The sequence below is a fragment of the Monodelphis domestica genome, chromosome 2 (genome assembly GCF_027887165.1).
Source record: "Monodelphis domestica isolate mMonDom1 chromosome 2, mMonDom1.pri, whole genome shotgun sequence".
Lineage (NCBI taxonomy): Eukaryota > Metazoa > Chordata > Mammalia > Didelphimorphia > Didelphidae > Monodelphis > Monodelphis domestica.
Window position 1 is genome coordinate 32,110,793 of NC_077228.1, and position 27,583 is coordinate 32,138,375.

The window sequence follows — 27,583 nt, forward strand, 5'->3', positions numbered from 1 at the left end:
GCAAATGGGTTGCCAGGATGAAAGAAACATCAGAATTCAATGAACCCCTGATGATTCTGGGTACATTCAATGCTTCACAGGGCCAAAATGTCCTTTCCTACAACAAGGGGATGAGTTCATCTTTTCATTTTTTTTTATTTTTTAAACTTTATTTAATTAGATTATTTAGAATAATTTTCCATGGTTACAAGACTCATGTTCCTTCCCTCCCCTCCCCCCAAGACCCCTCCTGTATCTGACACACAATTTCACTGGTTTTAACATGTGCCATCAATGAAGACCCATTTCCTTATTATTAATATTTGCACTAGGGCAATCTTTTAGAGTCCACTTTCCCAGTCAGCCCCATCAACCCATGTGATCAAGCAGTTTGTTTTTTTTCTGTGTTTCTTTTCTCCACAATTCTTCCTCTGGATGTGGAAAGTGTTCTTTCTCATAAATCCTTCAGAATTGTCCTGAATCATTGTATTGCTGCTAGTAGAGAAGTCCATTACATTCAATTGTGCCACAGTGTATCAGTCTCTGTGTACAATGTTCTCCTGGCTCTGCTCCTTTCACTCTGTTTCAGTTCCTGGAGGTCGTTCCATGTCACACGGAATTCCTCCAGTTCATTATTCCTTTTAGCACAATAGTATTCCATCACCAACATATACCACAATTTGTTCAGCCATTCCCCAATTGAAGGGCATCCCCTCATTTTCCAATTTTTTGCCACCACAAACTGCACAGCTATGAATATTCTTGTACAAGTTTTTTTCCTTATTATCTCTTTGGGGTACAAGCCCAGCAGTGCTATGGCAGGATCAAAGGGCAGACAGTCTTTTAGTCATCTTTTCAAAAAAAAAAAAAGCAAAGAAAAATGAAATCTAATCCACATGCCCTGACAGATGAAGGGCTCAGCCAACAGTAGGGAAGTTTTTCTTTGGACCTGGATCCTGAAAAATAAATGAGTCTTAAGACTGAAAACACTGAACACAAGACAATTCCTTTCTGATCACTTCCTTGACTCTATTAACTAGCAATTATTAAGCAATTACAATGTACCAGGCATTATGCTAAACATGGCTGATGCAAAGCAAGGCAAAGAATAAACAGTTACTGTTCTCAGGGAGCTCCCAGTCTAATGAAGGAGACAGCATGAAAACAACCATAGACAAACAAAACCCACAAGTCTGATCTGGGTCTTTTCTCTTAATACTCCCTCTTTGGGTGAACTGGTCAACTATCAAGGACTCGATTATCAGCTCTAAGCAAATAACACCCACTGCACTGATCTACAGATCCAGACCTCATCTCTCCAGTCCAGGACATTTCAAACTGGATGTCCCATAATCTGACATTCATTGTGTCTAAAGCCAAACTCCTTATTGGTGCCAAGGTTTGTTGCATTATCTTTCCGGTCACTCAAGCTCACCACTTTGGAGTCATCCCCAACTCCTCCGCCTCTTTCATCTCACATCCACCTCTCCACCTTCATATCTGTCTCTTAATCTCCATTCACTCCACAATCACATCAAATTTTTTTGTTTGTTTTTTGCTTGTTTTTGTTTTTTTTATAAACATTATTTTATTTGGTCATTTCCAAACATTATTCATTGGAGACAAAGATCATTTTCTTTTCCTCCCCCCTCCCCCATAGCCAACGCGCAATTCCACTGGGTATCACATGTGTTCTTGATTCAAACCCATTTCCATGTTGTTGGTATTTGCATTAGAGTGTTCATTTAGAATTTCTCCTCAGACATGTCCCCTCAACCCCTATAGTCAAGCAGTTGCTTTTCCTCAGTGTTTTTACTCCCACAGTTTGTCCTCTGCTTATGAATAGTGTTTTTTCCCCTAGATCCCTGCAGATTGTTCAGGGACATTACACCGCCACTAATGGAGAAGTCCATCACCTTCGATTGTACCACAGTGTATCAGTCTCTGTTTACAATGTTCTCCTGGCTCTGCTCCTCTCGCTCTGCATCACTTCCTGGAGGTCATTCCAGTCTCCATGGAATTCCTCCACTTTATTATTCCTTTGAGCACAATGGTATTCCATCACCAACATATACCACAATTTGTTCAGAGTACAACAGCTTCTTAAATGGTTTCACCATCTCCCGTCTGATCATGTCATTTCCCTCTCAATGAACTCCAAAGGCTTCCTCTTACCTCTAGGATCAAATCAAATTGCTTTCTTTGACCTTTAATGTCTTTCGCCATCTGGATCCAGCCTTATTACCAACATGTTATGCTGCCCCTTCACACAATCCTTCTCCTTTCCAATCTCCATGCCTTTTTGCATAGGCTGTCCCTCTTTTCCTTTGCCTTTTATAATATCCCACTTCCTTCAAAGATCATACAACCATCATCTACAAGAGAATTTTCTGGATTTCCCAGCTGTTTATAGTTATACTTTATACATATACTTATATGAAGAGTGTAACCTCTCCATCCTCCTCCCCAATGCTTCTGGAAAACAGGATATTCTCCTGGCTGTCTCTGTATCCCCAGGAACTAGGGCATTTCCTGGCCCACCAGAGTTTAAGAAATTTCATTTTCATGACTGACTAAAATGTTGGATTGGTTTTTGTTTATGGCCCAGACCATATTATTATTAGTGCTATGAGAGATTCCAGGGAGGAAGCTCTGTGTCAAAATAGATCAGCCACTGGCATATAATTCTTACAGAGTTGCTCTTATGTGTCCAAGGTAGAACTTGAATTCAGGACTTCTGGGTTCTGATCTCTTCTCTATCCTATCACTGTACTGTGAGTCATGGTAGCATGGGAATACTCATTAATAATCTGATCACACAATATTAACCCATCATTTAAAATCCTTCTCCACTTAATCCAATGGCCCACCTTTAATTCACAAGAGAATTGCTTTAACAAGAACAGGATAGAAGGGAGGTCTTCGGAACCAGAATAAACATTTATCAACAAAGGCCCTCTTCAAGAGCATGCTGGGACTGTAAAGTAAGTAAGGGGTGCAAACTCTAGTGTTGTGCTAGCCTACAATTTTGTGGGAAGACTTTAACCAAAGAAATTTAAAAGATGCATTCTTTGTTCTAAGAATTAGTGGTTAGCTGCAATAATAACCTAATTAAACTATATGACAAAATAAATATCAAAATTTTTAAATTTAATTTTTCAAGATGAAATCCCAATCATACCCTTTGCCCCACTATTTATCATGAAATGTTAAGTGCATTCATTCTAAGGGACCTTTTCCTGCTCCTAGTTACTCTCTAGTGAGGAAGTTTTCTAGAATTAAAGACCACATAGGCTGAAAGGGAAAATCTATGAGAAATTTGGGGAAAGGCCTAGAAATCTGCCACAAACATGTGACTCAGGAATGATTTCAGCATAGACATGCAGAATCATTGAATCTGGTCTGTGACTAAGTGTTTGCCTGGCACGTAGTAGGTGCTCATTACTGTGAGTAGTTAAGGATGCACAGAGAGACAAAAGACAGTCCCTGCTCTAAAGAAGCCCCAGCATTATGGGGGAGATGCCATGCACATAAACACAGCCCAACACACGCTATAGACAGCATTGACAGAAAATGATTAATCGAGGGAAGGCATAAAAATTAAGAGGGGTTGGGAAAGGCTTCCTGCAGAAGATGAGATTTCAGGTGGGTCTCAAAGAAAGCCAGTGAAGACAGGAGGCAGAGATGGGGAAGGAGAATAGTCCAGGCATGAGAACAACGAGAGAAAATGCCCAGAATAAAGAGATGGAATATCTTGTTTGTGGCACAGCCAGGAAGCAAGTGAGACTAGGTTGAAAAGCATGTGTTGGGAAGTAAGGGGTAGACTAGACAAGTGGGGGGGGGGGGGGGGAGGAGAACCAGGTTATGAAAGGCTTTGAATGTCAAACAGAACATTTTGTACTTACTCCTGAAGATATTAGCAGAAACACTGGAGTTTACTGAATGGGGGAGGTAACGTGAACTTGGAGGATGGCCTGGAGTGGGGAGAGCCTTGTGGTAGACAGACCCACCAGAAGCTACTGCCCACATACCAGGTGGGAGGGGATAAGGTTTCACCAGAAACACTCAACAGCATCTACTCCAACCCCACACTATGTACCCCCCAAAATACCACATAACAATGGAGCAGCCTCTGTCTCAAGAGTTCAACAGTTAAACTTCATGTTTTTCATCTTACCCAAATCAATCTGGTGTCCCTGCAATTTGTCAAGCTCCTGAATGTCCTCAGGGCCCTCATCCCCTCCTCTCTGGTCTTGGCATTAGCTGCCCTGCTTCCAAGTTCTCCCTCCTGCAGTCCACCTTCCACTCAGCTGCCCGTGTCTGATTGGACAACCAACTTAGTCCTTGGCTGTAACCACAAAAATTTGGGTTTCCAAGACTGTGAATTGCCAAAACTGTAAAGGTTTTGGCCAAACTGTAAAGATAATTTCTAGTGTCTTGATTTAAATCAAAAATAAGTGGTCGCCATGGGAAAATTCCCAAATATGAAAATACCCAAGTCAGCTGGGTTTTATGGAGATTTTAATTAATATAAATGAAGGAGTTAAAGGAAGAGAGAGAGAGAAAAAAAGAAAATAGTAGAAAGGGCCTAGGCCAAATGGTCTAGGCCTGACCCTTAAGGGAGACTAGTTGGTCTCTATCACTCACCACAAGATCGTCCCAAGCAAGCTCTAGTCCTTCACTGAAATTCTCAACTCCTGAACTGAGTTCAGAGACCCTCCTCTGAACTCCTGACCTCCTCCAATTCAACTTCCAAACTGAACTAAAAACAAACTGAACTGAATTCTCCTTTTAAAGAAATTTTTTCTTGTGTCACCCCCCTAAATTTTCACATCTACCAATCACAGTAGATGTTTTTTCCCAGAACTGCCCATTCTTAGTTCTCACCTTCTCTGGGTAGACTAAAACTTCACACCTCTTTTGTTAAGCTTGCCTTTTGTAAGTTGCTTGACCTTTTAGTGATTAACCTTTATATGGATTTTAAAAAATCTTTCTCCTGTTCTGCATTAGTTCATGGAAGTCTTCCCATATTTCTCTAAGACAAAAGGTAAGTATTAAACTAAAAAAAGAGGGGAAAAAAAAGAGGACAATCCCAATTCAATGGAGGGAGGGGATCCTACTGAATTAATACTCCTTTATAAGGGAGCTATATTCTGTATAGCTTAGAGATGAGGATCTTCCAATAATCATAACCTGCAAGGTTTTGATAACCTGAAAAACCATGACCTCACTACCTCTAAGAGAATATAATGCAGTCATGGACAACAACCTGCTTTGATGTAAAGGGGAATAGAAGTCCTGAGGGCAATCAGATTGTAGAAGGCTGGAGGGAATGGAAGAAAAATCATCATGGAGAAGGGAAGAGGTTCAGTACTAAGTGAACTGTGCAATTAGGGACACATAAATATTTCTACCTAGGGAAATAATTCTATTCTTTCTATTACCAGCAAGAAGTGATATTCCACAGGTGAAGAGCAAGCAGTAAGGGTTTGTGGTTACGGAACTTGCCCAAGGTCACAGGAAGTATCTGAGGCCAGATTTGAACACCAGACCTCCATTTCCAGACTTGACTCTACCCGTTGAGCCACATAGCAGCCCAGTTTTCCTCCTTTTTCAATCCCTCTTTTATCTGGACAACCCTTCTTCACCCTAAGATACTATATGCCAAGGGCAAGGTCCAGCCTCTCTCGCAACTCCAGGGGTTCCCGACAGGTGGCAAATGATCAGTCAATAAAATAACAAACAGAAAACAGCTGTATCTTTAGGGCCATGGGAATTCTTTGCATCTAATAGCTGCTCCGCCATCCCCAGGCTTGACGTTTATTTTTATAGCCATTTTCTTGGCACACAGATACATTACCTAACACATGTCTAAGTGGAGGTTATTGGAAAAGTGATATATTAACTTTTAATAAATCACTTGATTTAACATTCTATATTCTTGTATTGTGATTGCAGATTCTTGACAGCATAAAGGTTCCATACAAGGTAAATGATTTTGTCACAGGTGGCTTAATTTTTTCATTACCCTCTGAGAAATTTTGAGTTTATAATCAAGGAAAATTAATTATTACTTTAAATGAAAAATCATTAGTTCTTAAAAGATAATTCAACAATCATATCATTGAGGCTAAGGGGTACTGGGGACACAATTCAGATTTAATATTAGACTGGTCATTTCTCAGGGTTTACTAGGAAGTTTCCCACGGGTGAGTTGCTGGTTTGTGAAGTCGAGTCACTGAGGCATATTGAAGCTTGATGACTGAGGCATATTGAAGCTTGATGTACCTGTACATTTTGTATGGGCCTTTATGATTGATTTCTGTGCTGACTTCATAAGAATAAGTTTCTCTGAGTGGGAAAGTTCTGGGCTCAACCAGTAGCTGTGGTTTTACTGAGAATTTTGAACCTAAGTAAAAGTTAACCCATGATAGTCTTTTGAGGTTGGATTTGAAGGTCTGATTTTTGGTGATGTTTTGGGGAATTAGGGTACAGGTATTTTGCTCTTGCATTATTCCTTCTGAGACTAGGGGGAATAGTAATCATGTCAATTCCACTGGTAAGGGATATTAATGAGAAAGGTCATGCAAGGGGAACTGAGTGGGCAATCACATCTTGCCAAGGGCCACTCTGTGGCCTCCTTAGCTACCACATGTCAAGACATTGTGGCCTGATGGCTCCCAGCAACTACAAGAATTAATTTTCCTTTGAACTGCTTTTGTTTGCATCTGATTATCTAATATTTACTTAAGAAACATTACAAATTTCTCTGTATCCCCTTCCTCTCTACTCTGATGTATCTTCTTATTCTACAATTTCATCAGTGATGTTTGAGAACTATTTCTCCACTATTACTTCTATTTAAGTTTTTTCATCCAGATCTTGTGTGTTTTAATAAAAATCTTTCATTGATTCATTTTTTATTTTGTTGCTGATGTTCTTAACTGTAGAGCCATCTTATTCTTGCTAATTATTTTTCCCTTTATTTCCCCCTTTAGGTCCTTTATTTCCATTATCCATGCCTTCCTTGATTGCTCTATTTTTTATCTTTCTTGTGTTTATTTTGCTTCAATTGTTGGCATGTGGTTTGTTTTTGGCATAAATACTTCCAATGCCCATCTTTTTTTTTTCCATTAAATATAGTACAAATTTGCATAGTATGTCACTTTGGGTGGCATCTTGAATATCTTTACTTTTCAGATTAGATTATTCCATTCTTGGTTTCTGATAGGTGTAGGTCTTATTTGCTTGTAGAATATTTTGTTAGTCAATGGGATAACCATTATGTTTTGGTCTTTTGTTTTCTTTTTCTGATGGTGATCTATGGATTATTTGAATTAATACTTTCTCTTGGAGGGGTAGTATCTCTGGTATGGAAGGCTTGTTGTGCCCTCTTAGGGCAGCTCTCCAGCCTCTGACCCTCACCTGACACCCAGCTCTCACTTGTGGCTCCTAGTAGCTGCTAGCATGTGGCAGCGGCCACACCCCGGGCAACGGCTTCAACAGGCCGGCTAAACCTTGTGAGGGTAGCCATCAGGTCGTCGTGGACCCCTGATGAACCAGGGCTTTGCTCACCCAGCCTGTGAAGACTGTTTCAGCTGAACAGACGGAAGAAACCAATAAGAAGGTTCAACGGCTGAGATGGCGACACAGCAAAGCACTGTGGAGTGCTTAGGGTGTGTTGGAGCACAAAGGACAACACGGCCATCCAATGCAGCTGAGGAAGTCTCCAGGTGTAACGACCTTTCGTGCCACTGGACCCAGGCTTCCAATGCCGAGAGAGTGGGACTGTCTCTGTGCATCGACTTTTCCACTTAAATCTCCTTCACACACAAGTGTCTTTGTGCACACTCATCTATACACCATAGATGAAAATGCACAAAGACAATCGTCATCCTCTACTACTATAACCTTTATAGGTACTTAGCACCCTTTTGTATTAGATCTAAAAATAGACCACCTAGCTTAGGGTTTTTGCTTCACTATAAGTATGAGTTAGGGACTTTTCATTGTTCAATCAGGAATTTGCAACTTTATCTTCCCCTAAGGCACTATCTGAGCAGGGTGGAGTAATGTTAAAGTTCTCAAAACATTCCTGAACAAGTACCTCCCTTGTAGAAAATGGGGAATAGCTTAATCAAATCTTCTGAAGTAGAGTCTGAGCAGTTTTAAGATTCACATGGCTGGCTTTCAGACACTCACCACTCTGCCTTTCACACACACTTACTGTTCCATCTCTTACCTTCACACCTTTGCCCAGGCCTCATGCCTTGGGGAAGTTCCCTCTTCACCTAAGCCTCATATTTCTCAATTTTCTTCAAGATTTGACTCAGGCACCACCTACTAAACTATAGAAATTCTTTGCTGCTTTTCCACCATCCCCCATTATCTTCCCAAATGGTTTTGAATGTATGCATGTTAACGGGTTTGGGTAACCTAGATAAGTGTAAGTTCCTTGAGGACAGGCCTATTTTTCATTTCTTTCTTGGTATGTGTGGCAGCCATCACACACTAAAGGGATCACTGCAGGTAATCGGTACCTGCTAAACTGAAGCCATCTCATCAGTAAAATAAGTATATCTAGGTGCTATCTAAGCATCAGCCATTTTTATCCTTAGCCTTATCCAGCATCTGCTTCCATTTTCTCTGCCAAAGAGAATGCTCTCTGGACTGGAGAAGATGGAACAAATATGTCCACTGAAGAGCTGCTGTACCCACAGCAAATAAGGATCCAGCATAAGAGAGTGCTCAGACTCCATGAGGTCAAGGCCTTTGGGTCCCAGAGCACTGACAGAACCACCAAGAACAACTGCCTGAAGACCATGGAAAACTAGAGGTTATGACCAAAGAGCCAGCTGGATAAGGGGCAATGGCCTGAATTTTCAAAAAAGGATAGAGAGCAGCCTTCAAACTCTAAGCCAGGGAGTTTGGATTTGATTCCTAAAAAAATTCTGGGATATATTTTGAATGGGCCCAGTTAGTGATCCCAAAGAGGTGGCAGCCGGGCCAAACGAACCTCTTGAGGAAGAGGGGATCTTAAAGCTTTTAACAAAGTCTCTTCTCCTCTTCTTTCTCCTTCATCCCCTCTTTCTCCTCCCCCTCTTCCTTCTCCTCCTCCTTGAGATCAGATTAGATAACCCTATAGATTCACCTTTACTGCCCTGTTGTACTATTGAAGGGTTTTTATCTATAACCTGGATGAAGGCAGACATTGTTATCTGTCCCATGTTCAGAGGACACAAAAAGCTGGCAGGACTAACAGACATACCACCCAACAGGGTCATGATCCAAGATGATTTGTCTGCACAGGCTAGAATGAACCTTGGATCAAAATGATTTTAATCTCACATCTGACAGTGAGGTTCTAGAAATCTGCTTCCTGGATCTGAGATGAAGAGGCATGTCTAGCCAACAGCTTGTCTAAAGGTCGATCTGAGGGTGTAAGTGGACCTCCAGCTCATGGCCAGAGGGTGATAGCAGCCCAGACAACTCAGAAAGACCACATCCAGGAACAGAGGAGGATGCTCTTGCTCTGTCCTCTACCCCAGGGAGACCACACCAAGGATCTTGGGACCAGCTCTGGGCTCTTCAGTTTAGGAAGGACAATGATGATGAAGGCAGGAAAACTGAACTCATGACAGAGACAGGAAGGAACCAGGTTGGTTTAGCCTGGAGAAGAGAAGACTGGGAGGGTTGTCAAGTGTGGAACTAGGAGAGGTGGGGTAAAGAGTTATAAAAAAGGCAGACTGAGGCTGGGGGTCAGAACAACTTCCTAACTGTAAGAGCTGTCTGCCAGGCTCTCCCGGGAGGAAGTGATCTCCCTAGAACTCTCCTTGGGAGTCTCCAAACTGAAGCTAGGTGACCACTTGTTGGACATACTGTTCTAGGCTCTGGCTGGAATTCTTTTCCTTTGCTTCCCTCCCAATTTGACTCTGTAATAGATCATATAACTGTGGAAAAATTATGTGGGGATTTGTTATTACATGTAATTGATAAAATTATCTAACAAAAAAAAAGTTGGTGGTCTGAGGAGGAGTCAAAATGACAAAGTAGCAGCAAGGAAACCTGGAACAGCAATGAGAATCCTCTCAAACCAACCTTAAAATAGCGCCTCAAAATGAATACAGGAGGGACAGAACCAACAAGGGGACAGAGTGAAGTTGACTCTTCTGCAGAAAACAACTTGGAAGAAAGGCAGAGAGGGTCTATTTCATGGGGTGAGAGGGGAGCCAGAAGTAAAGGGACACCGAGGCATGCAAGCCCCCCCCCCCACTGCTCCAGGCTTCAACCTGGGCACAAGCCTACTAGACCCCAAGAACCTGCCTGAGCCAACAGCAGAGCACCCCACGCCCATCCCTTGAAGTCCCAAATCCTAGCACAAGCCTGCACTGAGGCCCCAACTTCCATCATATAGCCGTCCACAGTACACCAGGCGAGTATAAGCCCAGAGTGAGGCTCTGAACATCTGCCAAAATCAGATGTGAAGAACTGAACCCCACAGCAAACCCAGCTCAAGGCAGTCTGTGCCTGGCTGTGCTAGCCTAAGGGGAAGCCCAAAGCCCTGCCCAAGCCTGCACTGAGATCCCAAGCCTCAGGCTAAGACAGTCTGTAGCAAGCCTGGCTGCTATAGGCCCAGGGTGAGACTGAGAGCCTGCAGTGAGGTCAGGTCCCAAGTGCAGCACCAGGAGGCTCTGAGCCCTGCAGGTCCCCAGCAGTCCCTAGAGGAGGCAGCCTCCAGAGCTCCCAGCCCAAAGGCCGTCATACCATCTCGGAAGAACTGAAACTTGCAGAAACACAGAACTAGAGCTGAGGGTAAAGTATAGCAGGCAGCAAGGACAAACTGAAGTTTAAGAGAGGGTGCCTGTCCTTTGATCCAGCAATACCACTACTGGGTTTGTATCCCAAAGAGATTTAAAAAAGGGGAAAGGATCCATTTGTACAAAAATATTTCTAACTATGCTTTTTGAAGTGGCAAAAAATGGGAAAATAAGGGGGCATCCCTCGATTGGGGAATGACTGAACAAATTGTGGTAAATGATGGTGATGGAATACTATTATGCTATAAGGAATGATGAACAGGCAGATTTCAGAAAGAGCTGGAAAGGCCTCCATGAACTGATGTGGAGTGAAACAAGCAGAACCAGGACATCACTGTACACAATAACTGAAACATTGTGGGACGACCAAACATGTTTGATTTTGCTACTAAAAGCAATGCAAGAATCTAGGACAATTCTGAGGGACTTATGAGAAAGAATGCTCTCCACATTTAAAAAAGCAATGTGGGAGTAGAAATTCAGAAGAAAATATATGATTTTTCACTTGTATATATGAGTATAGGATTTGGGGTTTGGGTTTTAAAAGATTACTCTATCACAAAAATGAATAATATGGAAAGAGAATTTGAGTAATAATATATGTATAACTCAGCGGAATTGCTTGTCAACTCTGGGAGGGGAGGAGGGAAGAGTCAGGAGGGAGAGAACATGAATCATTTAATGATGGGGAAAAAATTAAAAATAAATTTAGAAAAAATAAAAAAGAGAGGGCCCTCTCTACCCTGAGAACAAAGCCCACTTTTAAGATAAAAGTATAAGTTTAAAAAAAAAAAAAGAGGATGGGAAAATGAGCGACTTGACTATGCAGTCATCTCCTTCCTCTCCTCCCCAGCCTCCACATGCAGGGGAAACCTCTGCCCTGAGGGCACTCCCAATGGGTGCTCACATGCCTGCTCAGACGCTTTTTCAGGAGGGGTCTCGGCCATGTTCACTGCACTCCAGAGGAGTCCTGGCCCACCATGGGACCTGCCCCTTCCCTTCTTCTCTTTCCATGGTCTTCCTTCATTAGAATGCTCCCCGAGGGCACTGTTCTGGAGCATGCCCTCCTTGCTTATGTTTGTCCGTCCAACATTTAGCCCAATACCTGGTCTACAGTAAATATTCAATGCTCTCTCTTTCCGAGATTCCACAAGAGGCTGCCACCTGCACACATCTCCTTAGGGGCAGACACACACAGAGGAGAGGCCGTGACCACAAAAAAATTTTTTTTTTTTAATGCCAGGATGAAGAGAGAACACCTGGAAAATCGGGTGATATTGGCAGGCATCCAATGCAACCCCCTTGTTTCACAGATGCCCAAATGCAGAGGAGAAGAGACTTGCCCCAAGATCACAGAGTGGCTCCAGGACCCTTTAGAGAGCAATCCATTCCACGTTAACATCACACTGTGGAACTGAGAGCTAGAACAAAGGACACTGAGCCCCCTTCCTCACCAAAGCCTTGGGAGTCAGGGATACCAGGGTTCAAATCCTTCCCACCTGACGCTAACCAGCTGGGAAGCCACAGCACGTTATTTAACTGCTTTGGGCCTCAGGCTCAATGGGCCTGGAGGTCCCTTCCACAAGATGTTACAGCCCTATGGAAGGTGACGCGATCAGCCAAGGATAACGCCAAAGAGGGGCCCCAGCTCTCTTGCCTTACTAGAAGGAGCTAAAGATAAAAGCACTTACCTGCCCTCGCCAGGGACCCTCCAAAGTCCTTTCCTGCTGGTTTGCCCACCTACCACTACCAGATCCTGGCCTCTCCTCTAGGTCCTGCCTATCCATGCCTGAGGGCCCTAGAGAAGACAGCCCAGGCCTGAGGGCCGGACGGGCCTCAGTCTGCAATGCTGGCCCAGGAAGGCCAGAGGGACACAGCTGTGGTCTCTGTCTCTCCCATCTAGATTCACAGCCTGCACAGGCAGTCTTCCTCTTAAAGAGACTTTGATTCACTCACCCTTTTCATTATTAGCCTTGCCCACCCTCACCACAATCAACGGGCCACACAAACCGCACACACCAGGCCATATACCACCGGGCCACCCCATTAGCTTTTCTTTTGTCTGACTTTCAGAAGCAACACGAGCACATCACAGTGAGGAGCATCCTTCTGCTACCTCCCATCGATCCAAGTTTGACCCAGCCAGAGTGCAATAAGAAGCCAGTGGGCTGTGGAGTCCCTCTGGAAGGCCTGGGTTTCAATCCTGACTATTGCTCATGACAGGGAAGTTCTTAGGCTGGTCACTTGTTCTTTACACCTCTCCATGGACTCAAGAATGTAGTCTTATGGCTGCTCTGCAGATCCACATCGAGTCCCCCTCCTCTCCTCATCTCACCTCCCTGCCCTCTTTCTGCCACAAGTCTTTCCTTGTCTTCTCCCCACAACCCTTCCTCCCTCCCATGCATATATCGTTGTCGTTCAGTCCTTTCAACCATGTCTGAGTCTTTGTGAACCCATTTGGAGTTTTTTTTGGACAAAGATGCTGAAGTGGTTCACCACTCCCTTCTCCAGTTCATTTTACAGATGAGGAAATAAAAGGTAAGCAGGGTTAAGTGACTTGTCCTAGATCACATAGCTAATGAGTGTCTGAGGCCAAATGTGAACTCAAATCTTCCTGACTCTAGGCCTAGCAACTCTACCCACCATGCCACCTAATTGTGCCAGCCCCATATATTTGCATGGACCTAATTATTTAGGCCAGAGGTCCCCTGTACCTTTACCTCAGCTTCTTCCTGTGTAAAATGACAGGGCTGGACTAGATGGTCTCTGAGGTCCTTCCTGCCAGCCCGATATTGATGCTCTTAGGATATAGATGGCTTTCCTGCCCAGAGCAACAATAGCCCTAAGCAGCATCCTGTCCCTCCAGTGACATGAACAAAGGGCCTTGTGCTGAGAGAGCCCCTGACTAGCAGGGCCCTGAGCTGTCCTTGGCACAGTGGGGAGACTTTCTGCAAATCTCCTAATGCAAAGGTAAATTCCCCACCAGCCAGCCTCCTCTGGCTTCTCATCAGCATCTTCTGCCCTTGTGGACTGAAGTTGAAGCCATAAACTCTTCCATTTAAGAAGAAGGAGCAGAACTGGCACCAGAACTCCTCACTTCCCACCCAATTGCCCTCAGTTGGGTCTTTCTGGCTAGCAGATCCCAAAAGGCTCATCCCCACTACTTGCAGGATCTCTCAAGTATGCCCTTCCTGGACACAGGCTCAGCAGAAGGAGCCTCAAGTGGGTCATATCCTCAAAGAGAGGGAGCATTAAGTGTGCGCTGAAAAATGAGCTTAGGTGATCCTAGGAAGCAGAAAAGTATTTCAGGCCTGGGTGCCAGTTCTAACAGAGCTCTCCTTCCAAGGATGCTACATGGCTGAGTCACGAAGCACCCCAGAGCCTGAAGGCCCAGAGCGGAAGTCCTCACAAGCTTGAAGAAGCAGGCCAGCTCAGCACAGGAGATGGGTGGCATCATCGAGCCTCCCATCCTCCAGCATCCTCCAGCCTGGCACACGTTCTCTTCAGAATTTGTCAATCTAACACTGGGCCACGTTACACCCTGTACTCTTCCTCAGTCTCTTCCACTACCCGTGCATGTGATCAAGGCCCTAAAGGATCTTCTCAGAAGCCTCACCAGCTCCCATGGATTTAACCATCATCTCTAAATGAACTTCTAAATCCCAGATTCCCTGTGGACCCTGTCTCACACTGGATGTCCCATAGACATTTGAAAAGCCACCTGTCTAAAACGGAACCCATGATTTTCCCTGCCCTGCAGTCCCAAGCCCTCCCTCTTATTGCTGCTAGGGGCTTCCCTCCTAGGGTTAGAGCCTCAGGATTCTCCAGGACTCCCCATTTCTACCTCCACAGCATGCTACTCACAATGCACCCCCCCAAAGCCCCTCGTCTCCTCCTGGCCTCCCTACATCTAGTTCATCCTTCCTGGGGCTGGTGAAGCGCGGCTCTGACCCCATCAGCACCCCATCCTCAATCAGTCCCCAGCATCAAGCAGAAACTCTTCCACTGAACTTTTCAAGCCATCCACAGCTGGCCTCTAGCCACATAGACGCGAGCCCTCCCCCACCCTCCGGAGCCTGGCCACACCAGCCTTCTCTATGTTCCTCCCCCAGGACGCCCCATCTCTGCCTGGGATGCACTTGCTCCTCATGTCCCCCGGAGGGGTCTTTCCTGACCACCTGCCCCCTGCTGAGGGCCCTCCACCCCCACCCCACCATATTTAACTACTTCGTACATATCTGTATGTAGTCTCTTTATGATGGAGGCAATAAGGGGGTGCCACGGGTAGAGCGCTGAGCCTGGGGTGAGAAAGGTCTGAGCTCAATCCAGCCTCGGGCACTTCCTAGCTGTGGGACCCTGGACCAGGGACGTGGCCTCTCCTGGCCTGTTTCCTCACGACATCTCCCTCCCAGGGCTGTGTGAGGATCAAACAGGATCAACTTTGTAAAGCCCTACAGAGAGGCTAGCAACGATCATCATGTAATATGACAAACGATTATAACAAGCCCCGTCATTATGGCTTAGGGACAGAGAGCACTTCTACTAGTTTTTAAGGTTTGCAAAGCCCTTTCCAAATATCTCAATTGAGCCATACGATAGCCCTGGGAGGTAGGTGGTATTATTATCCCCATTTGACAGCTGAGGAAACTGAGGAGGCCAAGAAAGGCCAAGTGACTCACCCAGAGCTCCCCAGCTAGGTCACCCCCCACCATGCCCAGTGTTCTAAGCACTGAGCCACCAGCTGCCCCTCTGTGCCCAGGCACGCATCGCCTGTTAGAATGTGAGCTTCTGGGGGTAGGATTAAATCCTCTGCACAATCCCTAGACCAGGGCTTGCTCACTGGTCACTCGTTCTGGCATTCGCTCCCTACAGGAGGCCTGAAGGCCCAGTCTTGGGAGGACGGGCACTGGCTGCCCTGCGACTGGCCAGGGCCCTGGTGCAGAGAACATGTTCGATGCCTCGGGCCCAGAATCAGCCTCACAAGTGGATGACTCCTGAGCTGCCAGCTCCAGCCTCGGGCCGGGGAGCCCACTCCCCACAAAGGCAATCCCTTCCCCCGCTGTGGGACAGAAGTGCAGTCTATCACCTCACAGCAACTCAGAACTGGAGGACAGCAAAACGTCCCCAGCTAGGGGCTGTCCACCCTCTTCCTGAAGACCTAGAGATGGGAACCGGCCACCTCCCCAGGCTAACCAGGCAGCTTCTCTGCCCACCCTCCCCTCAGCTCACAGGGTCCTAAGCCTTAGAGGAAATGTCCTAGTGAAAGCTCCGCCCTCCCCTCCACCCCCACCTCAAAGTCCCCTCCCAGGCCCGCAGCCCATGCTTTGGGCTGGTCCGGTACAGACTCTGAGCCACGGGAAGCTGCCTGGCCATCCTGAGAAGTGGCTCAAGTCCTTACCTCCACGGGAGCGGGTGGCAGCTTCCAGGGCCGCTCTGGGCTGGTGGGTTCAGGAAAAAGACAGGAGGAGCTGTGGCAAGGGCACCGTCAGCACTGAGAGGAAGCTGGGGGTGGCACAGGGCAGGTGCCGATGCCGAAGAGGGTAAGTGCGGATGGATGTCACTGTTTCCTCGGCCAAGAGAAGAGATTCTGCCAAGGTACCCCAGCAGAAAAGGCAGGATCAATGACAAGCTCCACTCAAACAGGCCTATTTAGAGCCAGACCCTTATGAAAAAGGCCCAGAAAGCTCAGGGTCAAAGCCCAGCCCCATGCGGAGACCCATGGGCCTGGGCCTGGGGGAGAGCCGCTTCCAAGGCAGACCCCTGCTTCGGCCCCTTTTGTATTCTCCCAGCATTTTAGTAAACTCTTAGGCAATTCCTGTCATCTGGCTGACTACCCTGGGGCCAGTCATGATGCTGAGACAGGGCAGCCAGGACGACCCTTCTGTTCCTCAGCTGATGATGGCTGTTTGGAAGGACGCCAGGCCAGCCAGGATCCCTCTAGGAATGGTCCTTGGGGTCCTGACAAGCACCAGGGATGGGGGGGCTTCTAAGCCCATCAATGGACCAGCAGGGGTCAAATCCCAGAGTGCTCCCTAAGTCAGCCAGCCATTGGCTTGGAAAGAGATGGGTAAACAGAGCCACAATCTGACTGACCAATCCTTGAGGGACAAGCCCACATGCTGGGCATTCAGTGGGCTAAAGTTCAGCTCTATCTTTCTAAGCAAATACAAGATTTAGAGACTTAAGCTCTCCCCTGTCTAGGGGCAAGTTCAGTGGCTGCCATCGGGTCGTCTCTCACAGGCCAGCTGGGGAACCTGCAGGCTGCTGGAGGCCTTTCAGTCACTCTCATCCCTGAGGAATTGCTCCACTGGAGGTAGACTTCTTTCTTGGGGAGGGGAAGGACATTCCCAAATGTCCTAAAAAAGGACATTCTCGTCTCATTTTAAGGAAATCCCGAATGTGAAAAGCCTGATTTTATCAAAAGCATCAATTTGGGGTGAGCTGTCAGCTTCACTTAAGGGCACTCTTGCTACCAGCCCCTCCCAGGGCACCCCAATGACAGGAGCTGCTAGTGGGCAGGGAGGCTTCCCAAGTGCCTCTCCTGGAATGCTCTTTTCCTAGACTGGACTCTGAACTACCACCTTGAAGCTGATCAGCCCTCTCACCAGCTGGTTCCTGGTCCTTTCTCTTCTCTATAACTGCCTTTGGCCCCAAAACATTTAACATGGCCAACAAAGCAATCTATTCCTCCAGAGCGGGCACAGTAAGTGCAGGGGCTCTCCGGGTGGAACTGCACCCCACGCTGGGCCATTATCCAAGGCCTGGGAGAATCATTAACTCACTCAGTGAACGTGGTAAGTTGGGGGGACAGGGACCAAGGGCGGCCCTCCGGAAGCCTGGGGCCTAAGCGCCTGCCTGTTTCTATTTCATCAGGGACTTCGGGTCGTGTGCTAAGCCCAGGCACACTGCAGGACCCAGGAGGCCAGGAAGGCACTTCTTGTTCACTGGCCCTCAGAATTCTGACAGCTCCAGGGCCATCTTGTCAGTAAGGTCACAAGAGCTCCCTGCTTGGTAATCTCTGCTTAAAGAAGGCACCGGCTTAGAGGCAGTGACCCACATACGGCTGCCTTCTGGCCTCCTCGAGCCAGCCCACCGCGCGGGGGGACATATTCTGCTGCCTCCGGAACTGCTTTCCCACTGCTCCCCAAGGCCAGAAATGTGACTTCTGGCTCTGGACAGAGAGGAGCTCCGTCTCCCCTTGGACAAGCTGGGGCCAGAAATGGAAGCAGGAGGGACGCCCGATCTCCCCGGTGGGAAGAACAGCCCGGGGGGGGCAGGACCACAGGCACGTAGCGCTGAATGCCTGCTCCTCAGGGGCTCCAGCTCAGCCTCAGCCTCCCCCAGGGCCCAAAGTCTGCCCAGCCACAGGAGGACGAGGTCTGCTGGCCATGTCACCCTGGGGGCCCCAGACTATCAGGAGCAGCCCTTCCCCCCCTCCTCGCCGTCATCCTTACTGGATCCGAAGACATGGGGCTCCCAGTCTCTCTCGCCTTCGTTTCATCCTGCTGCTGTGGCTGCCGCCCGGTGCCCGTTAGAGCAAGCTCTGAGCAGAGATTAGGGCGCGGGGCAGAGCCTAGCCAAGGCAGCCACGCAGGGAGCTCCGGCAGCTCAAGGGCTCGATCCAAGGGGCTTCACAGGGTCGGCCCAGGGACCTCAGAGCAACTATGGTGGAGTCGCCACAACAAGGGGAGGCAGCCCTAGCTAACACAGATTTGGAAGAGGCCTGCCAGCAGGGTCCCCCTGACATCGCTCACTCTGGCCAACAGCGGCAGCAGACCAGGGCCAGGGTCTGTCTGGAAACGTGTCCCCAGCTCTGTGCCACCCGCCACTGTCCACACGTCAGGCGAGCTCCCATGGGGGGGAGGGAGAGGGGGAGGAGGCCTGGCACAGGCTGCACATACCAACATGCAGACTCACCACTCACAGAAACCCAAGAGCCGTGAGCAGACCACAGAGCAGCTGCTCCAGGCAGGGGCTGGGGGCGCAGGGGACACAGCATACTCATCAGGCCATTTTTGGAAATCAAAGAGCCCAAGAATTTGCAGGCCCAGACCAGCCCCCTGTGCAGGGTCCCCCAGGGCCCCTAGAGACTGAAGAGAGGCAGGGACTGCCCTGGGGCCTTTCAACTTCTCAGACAGTAAATAGGTGGTTCACTAGGCTCCAGGGACCTGTGCTGACCCCCAAGGGGTCCAGGGCAATTCCCTAGTGCCAGAGAAGGACAGAGGAGTCTGGCCATTCTCTCTTACACGCCTATGTGTGAGATATAACTCAACCCCCATAGAGTTTAATGACTTGGTGATTTAAAAACTAGGGGGCCAGCGGTGAGTAGGAGTCCCGTTTTATAGGAAAAAAACCAACACATGAGGTTCAGAAATGAATGCTTGCTCCCCAATCATATAGCTCAGAGTCAGGAGAGCCTTTTCACTGGCTGGCCCCATGCAAGGCACTGTGGTCGGCACCAAAGAGGCCACTGGCCTCTACTTGCCCGAAGCCCTTGAGACAGAAGTGACATTCGCATGAGAGTCAGAGGACAGCCCTGCAGACTCAGGCATGGCAGAGACATCAAGACAAGGACAGGTTCCCACCCCTGGAATACCGGCCAAAGGGAACAGGTTCAGGACAGCAGAAAATACAGCAAACATCATTAGCTGAAGTTTCTTGCTCAGGGTCTGAATTTCAGTTTCTTCCATTATGGTTGTCAAAGGGTTAATAACCTCCCTGCTCTCCACCCCCAAACATACCCACCAAAAATAACCCTGGCCTGTGGCCTTGAGCAGGGACCACAATGATCCCTGGGATCACCGCCCCCTGCTCACATTACAGACCCTTGGCTCTCTTCCTGCCACCTGACCCCAGAAGGGTCACTGGCACCTTTAAATACACGCTCAGAGAGGAGAGCAGAGGGGGGAGCTGGGCTCGCACTTCTGCTCCTCCAGGGGACGACTGGATGGGAGAAGAATAGCACCGTCACTCAGACCCACATTCTCAAAAAGCAGCTTAGGGGACAGCCCTCGGGCTCACCCATGGGCACGCCGAGCCGGGTGGGCCTTTCCGCAGTGACCGGACCACCTTACACCATAGACAGGAGCCAGGGGACTCCTGGTGCCCTTGAGAGGGAGAGCCCCAACGGCAGGCAGTGAGTGATGAGCCTCTCCTAAGCCAAACCCCGGGGCCTAAACCCTCCTGCTGTTGGGATGCAGCTGAAAGGAAGTCTGTCCTGCTTTCAATCTAGGTCTCTGGGAATTATTACAAAATCGAATTTGTAAGCTGCAGGACCACAGTCATGGTTTGGGCTGTCTGATCAACTGATCACAGGGGCAAGGGCAAATTCCCCAGAGCTCAAGGGAGTAGTTGCCCCTTTGAGAAGCCCTTCCACATTCCTTTCTTTGCCTGTGGATATGGGCCCTCCCCCCAAATCCAAAGCGCTACATAAACTCCCTTTGGGTCTTTGCATCCCCAGAACCTAGCCCAGGGCCTGGACCAGAGGATGTGCTTAAGGAGGGGTTCATCAGGGGCTCAATCACATTTCCTCATCTATAGAATCAGGACACCTGAAACTCAACAACAATAATCCCCTTCCAAGCCCAGGAACTTGTGGGCCCAGACCTGAGCACTGAGTTTCCATGGCCTGGCACAATCCTGGCAGCCTCTCACTGATCACACACATCTGAGCTGGGCAGACCTGCCCCAGGGAACATCGGAATGGACCTCACATCGAGGTCTTGACAGAAAAGGGAAGGAGCCCTCAGCTCCCACGCCAACACAGAACAGGACAGGTCTGAGAAACTCCTGAGGCCAACATCAAGGACGGCCTTGAGTCCAGCCCCTTAGCACAGCTCTGCACACGTTGGGCACTTGTCAAATTTAACTGAACCACAGGTGTGCGTTGGGATCCAGAAACAGAACCAGCCACTTCACAGAGCCTAACACACCTCCTGGTCATTCCACGTTTAGACACCATGACGGTTCCTTGGAGTTTCTTTCTTGGCAGCTTCCCGTCCCTGCTCCTGGTCAGCACCTCCTCCACAGGACGGTCCTTCTAAAATGGGAAGACAGGTCTTCTCAGCTCCAGGCCAAACATTCCTCATTGTCTTCAGCTCATCTTGAAGTGACCCAGAGCCCAGCCCTTTGTTTCCCTCTCCTGGCCGCTGCTTTTGGCCACTTTCCAGCCCATCAACAATGGAGCTGGACACAACAGTCCAGATGAGATGCTGCCAAGAAAAAAGGTTGGGATGGTGGCCTGGGGGCCCCCAGGCCTAGGAGGGCACTTATCAGTCATAAGGCATTCAAGAGGTCTGGCCCACAATGGGGCACTGGGAACATCATGGCAGATCTCCATTCCACAATACCCTAGGGCTCCCAAGTGAAGCAGATGCTCCTTGCCCTGGCATTCAGAGCCCTTCCAGCTCTGGGGCACACCATTCCCCTGTGGTCGCACCCATTGCCTGCCCCACCAAATGCCCCAGAGTGCTTTTCCTGGGCTTCCGTTGCCCTCCTATGGCATGGTTATTCCTGCTCAGGTCATTTATCTCCTGGAAACTCAAAGTTCCTAGACAGCTGGGCCTAGGTCAGTTCTCTTCATATACTGATAAATAGTCCAGGGATTCTGTGTTCAAAGTGTTGGTGAATTGATTAACAACACATAATAGCTCCTGTCTCCAGAGAGCTTTATGGAACCTTACTGGATCCTCACGGTCACCACGGGAGGTGGATGCTGTTATTATTCCCATCATACAGAAGTTGAAACTAAGACTCATAGAAGTTAAGACACTTGCCTAAGGTTGCACAGCATGGAACCCACTGCCTAAGGAAGAATTTCAACTCAGCTTTTGCCAAGTCCAAGTCCACATTGTCACCCTCTACACCACCAAAGGTCAGGGTAGACGGGTGTTTCCTCGAGGAGGTGCCATCACACCGTGCTCATGTACTAGCACTGCTGCTCCCTCTCATAAGCACCCTGGAAAGGAAGGTTCTCTGGACAGATGGGGCAATAGCCACAACCTGGAGGACCCGCCATGCCAGGGCATGCAATAAGCTATGCCGACATGCAGCTTCTATGACCTGGATGTGCCCATCTTTGGGGGAGGGTCTTGCTCTTACCACATATTTTTTTCTAAATGTCAAGTGGCTTTTGTCTCTTTAGCCTGAGGACCCCCCCCCCAAAGCCTCCCGCCCTACCATCCTTTGGCCACAATCCTTAGGGAAGGCACATTTGATCCCAAATAAGGTCCTTCCTTCTCTGTGTGACCGGGAATCCCTGCAGTCATGGTTAGAAGGAGCCAGAGTTACCCTAATTCAGTCCTCTTAACTTGCCCAGGAGGACACAGCTGGGATTTGAACCTAGATCCCCTGACTCCCAAATTCAGGGTCTTCACCATACAGAGACACCTGGATACTCATCTGCCACAGGGGTGAGGCTAATGATGGGAGGAAAATAGCCTGTCTGAGAGAATAATTAGGAAGATTCAGAACTGACCAAATGGCAACCTAAAGAATCATCACTATTTACTCTGGTGAAAGGAAGTTTGAAGGGAAACCCAACACACTGGATGACAGAATCCAAGCTGAAAAAGATCACAACAGATTGGAGCAATGGACTAAGTGGATGAAAATAAGGGCAAACTTGGGGTGGAAAAGATCAGCTTCACAAAACTAGGAGGGAGAAGACCGAGCTGGACGACAGTTGTTTTAAAAAGGATCTAGAGGGCTTAGTGGCCCATGAACAGAATCTGAGTCAACAGTGTGACGTGTGCTCGCCTAAACTGTTCCCTGAGGCAGATGATCAAGAATCAAGGCGGGAACCTGGAAGGATTCACAGCTAGACCTCCATATGCAGATGGATCCAAAAAGCTGCAAGATACAGACTTGAGCATCCAGTAAATACATTCATTTCCAGGCTGGGCCTGGCAGAGACATCTCACTGACAGACACTGAGGTGCTCGGAAAAGCAGCTGATGCCTCACCTGTGCTGGGACTCCTCCCCCCTCTCTACTGCTGCCCCTCCCTCTAAATGAAATCAGAGCTCTCCCCCCAACCAGAAGCCCCCCTCGCCCCCAGTATATGCCCTTCTTTGGCTTTTTTCTTAGCTACTTTCCAGAGGGCATTAATTCATGAGCAAGTAACCCAAGCACAAGGCCTGAGAGCTAGGCCTCTGCTAGACAAAGCAGCTCCCAGGCCAGAAAAGGGACTCCAGGCTGGCGTTGCCAGAGGCTTCCCAGGGTCTTGAGCCTGCCCAGGCCTGTCCCAAAGAATGAGAAATGTCCAAACGAACTAAGGAGGAAAGCTGGGAATCCTCCACTGGACATCTTAGTACCCTGGGCCAGGCAGGAACAAGGAAGCAGACACAATTAAACATCAGAAAATCTTCCACTGTTTCAGCTGGAAGAGGGCTTGGAGAGGAACCCCATTCCTTATTTTACAGGTAAGAAAACTAAGGCCAAAAGACCTGTTCCTCCAAGCCTCAAATGGCAGTGAGCAGCACATCCACCTTTCAAACCCAGGACCCCCGAGTCCCCCTCCCCCCCACACACACATACCACATGATCACATTTTAAAGAGGGAAATGGCACACTGGAACAAACAAGATGGCAAGGAGACCATAAGGGATCGGTTCTGTTTTGCTTAGCCCCAGAGGGTGATGCCAGGAGAAGAAGCTCCAGGGAGGCCAATTTCATTCAGCTCAATACAAGAGTAAATACTTCCTAATAATCAGCTGCCATATTAAGTGTTAACTGGTAGTGAGGTCCCCATCCCTATAGGAGGCTAGGGATCGCTGGTACACATAGACTAGTGCCAAAAATCATTAGACTGAAGCCTTAGGAGGCAAGGGTTCAAAGGAGACTTTGTTTTTAATTATTAGTGTCCTTGGGCCAGTCACTTACCTTCCCTCTAAAATGAGAGACTTGGCCTAGAGAGAAGGAAGCCCTTTTGTCTACAACGTGCTATGCTTCTATCCTGGGCAGCTTTTAAGATTCCAGGCATCAACAGTCAGCCAAGAACTTGCCACGGGCCCTGGCTTCTTACGGACTAAGAAAGGGCTTGTCTAGGCTGACTTATGAAGGCAGGGAGGGATGCCAGGAGGGAGGATTTCGGGGGCAGCTCTGACTTCTGTTCGCCCACAGTGCCCGACCTGGAACAGGCTCTGCCATCTTCAAGGCCCATCTGGCATCACGGTGCCACCTGCCCCCCCACCGGAAGCTGGCTGTGATTCTTTTCTCCTTGGTCCACTCAGACCCCTTGGTCACTGCTCGCAGGCGGTTACTGGTTTTTCCAACCTACATGGCAGTTCTCTGGAAATGTGGGCCATGTTGTGAGGGGAGCCCTTGGTTTGGTCTCAGATGGTTATGGTTCAAATCCTTGGCTAGATGCAACTAGGAGACAATTACTGCACCTCGCTCACAGCATCAATGCCCACAACTGTCTAAATGGCAAGACGGCAGCTGCCAGCCCTGGCCTGCTCACAGTCGGAATCTTCACCTGCTGGCCTCACCGCCGGGCCTCCTTTCCTCGGGCCTAGATCTAGGATCCGCGATGTGGTGAGAAGGGCCGGCATCTCCTCTGGCTTTGGGAGGAGGCTGGAGGGCCTGGCCAGCTCCCCAGAACACTCCCCCTGAGGGTTCAAGGTAAGTGTGGTCGCGGCGCCCCAGCCTCCCGCTGCTGCGATCTGGCAGAGGAGCAGAGGAGCAGCAGGTGATGCCAACATGAACAAAGAGGCCCAGGCGCTCAGAAGGGAAGAGCGGGCATGCCTGGGGGGAGCTGGGCAGGGACGGAGCAAGGAGCCCCTCCCTGGATGGGCCTCCATGGGCCACTCTGCTTTGCTAAAGACAAACCAGCCGACAAGCAGAGCCATCACCTTGGGGCTTGGGAGCGGGACTTCTGAAGAGCTACCGAGCCCGCACCCAGGGCAGGGCCCCCCACAGACCCCCAGAAGGCCCCCTGCGGTTTGCTCCATTAAACTAAGTTTTTACAGCACCGTAACTACCCCCAGCACCCCCCTCTTTCTCCCTTGGCCGTCCCATAAAGCAAACGACTTTCTAAAGAGTAAAAAACAGTGGGCAGCTGAGCAGTCACCAGAGCCTCTCACCTGCCCCCCAGGCCCTCCTCCTGGCACAGTTGCCCTCCCCTCCAGGAGCTGCCAGGGCCCTCATAGACACTCTGGATTGAAGCATCCGTGCCCAGGAGGCCTCCGCCGAACACGAGCCCCTCACGGGCAGGAGTTGCTCCCGCTAGAACCCCAACGCCTGCTCCTCAGCCTTCCTTCCCCAGGGCTGGCCAGGGAGGGCTGGCCAGGGAGCACTGGCCAAGGGGCCGCCCCTCCTCCAGGCGCGACCCAGACACAGGCCCAGGAGGGGGCCAGATAATGGCTTGTGCTGATGTTTGAAAGAGAAAAGGTTGCCAGCCAGGAAACAGGAGGCGGCGGCGGTCCTGCTGCCCCAGGCCAGCGAGAGCTCCCCAGAAGGGTGACCCCAAGAGGTCTGAGAGTACTTGGGGGGAGGCGGCCCGAAGCTGTTCATCACCAAATAATGACTAGCATTTCTAGACGTTCCCAAAGCAGTTTACAAATACTGACCCGCACAGCCTCCCTCGGAGGCCACGAAACACCGGACTCTACGACCCCCCCTCCCCCCCCCTTCTCTCTCCCGGCTCCGACCTGCCCCAACATCTGGGCCTAGAGCAGCCGTCCGGGAAGGCAGCCTGGCCAGGAGGGGGTGACGAGCCCGCGGGCCGCCAAACGGCCCCAACAGGATGGAAGATCGCCTGCCCAAGCCCCGCGGGCAGTGGGGGAGGACTCGGAGGCCGGGAAGGACCCAGAGACAGGGATGGGGCAGCTTCTCGGGCCAGGATCCACGCGGGACAAGGCCAAGTCCCTCCCGAAGCTCTTGGAATCCAAGAAGCCTCCCTGGAGACCGCTTTCGGGCCTTGGAGGACGGGCAACACACAGAGCCCCAGCCTGGAAGGCCGGCCTGGGACTCTCGGGGCCTCCAAGGGATGCTAAGGGACCATTTCTGGGCAGGATGACCCCCGGGTCTTGAGCCCTGGTGCAGGCCAGACAGCAGGCCGGGCTGGCCAGGGGAGGGATGGGAGAACAAAGAAGAAGGTACTTACAAGCTGCCTCTTCTCGGAAGGCTCAGCTCCTTCTACAAAACAAAAGAGAGGCCCGAGTTAGAGAAGTGCCGCCAGCCAGTCATCGAGGTGCACGTTTCTAAAGGGTCCAAAGGCCTGCAAAGTGCTTGGCAAACAGCATCTTGTGCTGTTCCCACACCCACCCTGGGAGTGCCATTACTGCTGCCCCCATTTTACAGATGAGGAAACCGGGGCACAGCATGAGAATTCGGGTCCTCCTGCCTCTCGCACTCGCTCCACAGTCCCACCCAGCTGCCCAGAGGCTCCCTGTCTAAGAGGAGGAGCCTGCAGCTAGGCCGGAAGGACCTGGGGGAAGCTGCAGAGACTGAGTGCGAGGGGCAGCCTGACTGGCAGAGGAGGGACGCTGCCACAGGTCCCCAGGGGGCGCTCTCCTCTGTCGACCAAACGAGGAAGGGGAAAGCCTGGCTCCCCGGGAGGCAGCCCAGACAGCCCAACCATTGGCATCCTAGGAAATGAGGAGGACAAGGGGTCGGGGAGCCTCAGAGCTCCGTTGGCCACCAGAGGGCAGCAGCTCCCCAGCCAAGAATGGGGGAGAGGGGGATGCTGCTCTGGGCAAGGTGGCAGGAATGGGCGAGGGGCAGCCTGACCTGGGCAGCCCCCAGAGCCGCTTCCCAGGCCGCGCTCCTGACCCTCCGTCATCCCCGGGGCCTGGAATGCTCTCTCATTCCCACGGCCCCACACATCCCATCTTCCATCAAGGTGAAACTTGAAGGAGTCTGTGAAGCATTTCCAGAGCAGCTGATGACTGCTAGATAGAGCAAGACCCAAGTTCAAGTCCTGCCTCAGGCGCTTACTAGCTGTGTGACTGTGTGCACAAGTCATTGAACCCATCTGCCTCAGTTTCCTCACCTGTAAAATGGAGATCAAAGCAGTACCTACCTCCCGAGGCTGCTGTCAGGATAAAATGAGACGCGGTTAAAGGACTTTCCAAACCTCAAAATACTTTTAAATGCTGCTTCTTATTCCCTCGCCAGGAGTGCCGCCCTCCCAAAGATCCTTGTATTTAACTGTAGTGGACCGACGCAGCCAGGTCTCCGGAGGGACGGTGCTCATCCCGGGGCCTGCTTTACCTACTCTCAGGCAGCTTCGTCTCCCCGTCCAAAGAGAAGTGGGGACGTTGTGCAGGTCACGGCTCTCGTTTGGTCTCTTCTCTAAACCGTCACCTTCCGCCTGGCCAGGGTTTCACAGCTAGGAAGGGTCTGAAGCCACCCTTGAACTCGCGTCCTCCTGACTGTAGGCCCGGCGCTCTATCCGCTGTGCTACCTAGCGAGCCTTTTCCGACCTCCAGACTCCCGGAATCCTCACCAGCCCGCCCGTAGAGCTCTACGTCGCGGCTTCCCTCTCGCACCCCGCTCGTTCTTGCACCTTCTCTCTGCTGGCTATACCCGATCCCCCCGTACAGCTTGTAAGCCCAGAGTCGTGGCTCGGAGTGCCTTGAATGAAGGGGCTGGTCTTTGCCTTTCCTCCTCCGACCCCCTGGAAAGTTACGGTTCCCCCAAGCCCCACAGCCAGCCTCCGCCGCTTCCTCCTGCTAAAGGTTCCCACTCATCTCAGGTTCCCTCGTCACCTGCTGGAGGCAGTCCCCAGGGGGCCAGGGGGAAGGCACCTGGGGCTGCCCTGCCCCCCACCCTGCCAGACCTGTT

General features: G+C 49.8%; 1 protein-coding gene across 19 annotated transcripts in view; it reads right to left on the minus strand.

The window, feature by feature from the left end:
• The window catches only part of MAST2 (microtubule associated serine/threonine kinase 2), a 190,026-nt gene that overhangs the window by 63,757 nt on the left and 98,686 nt on the right, over nt 1–27,583 (minus strand). For 9 of the 19 annotated variants that reach the window (XM_056815224.1, XM_056815213.1, XM_056815223.1 and 6 more), the window contains one exon: nt 25,902–25,933. In XM_056815224.1, coding sequence (XP_056671202.1) covers nt 25,902–25,933 — 32 coding nt within the window. Of the gene's footprint in view, nt 1–16,194; nt 16,384–18,250; nt 21,908–25,901; nt 25,934–27,583 lie in introns of those variants that run through there. The other 10 variants (XM_056815210.1, XM_056815209.1, XM_056815211.1 and 7 more) reach the window with 2 other exon arrangements.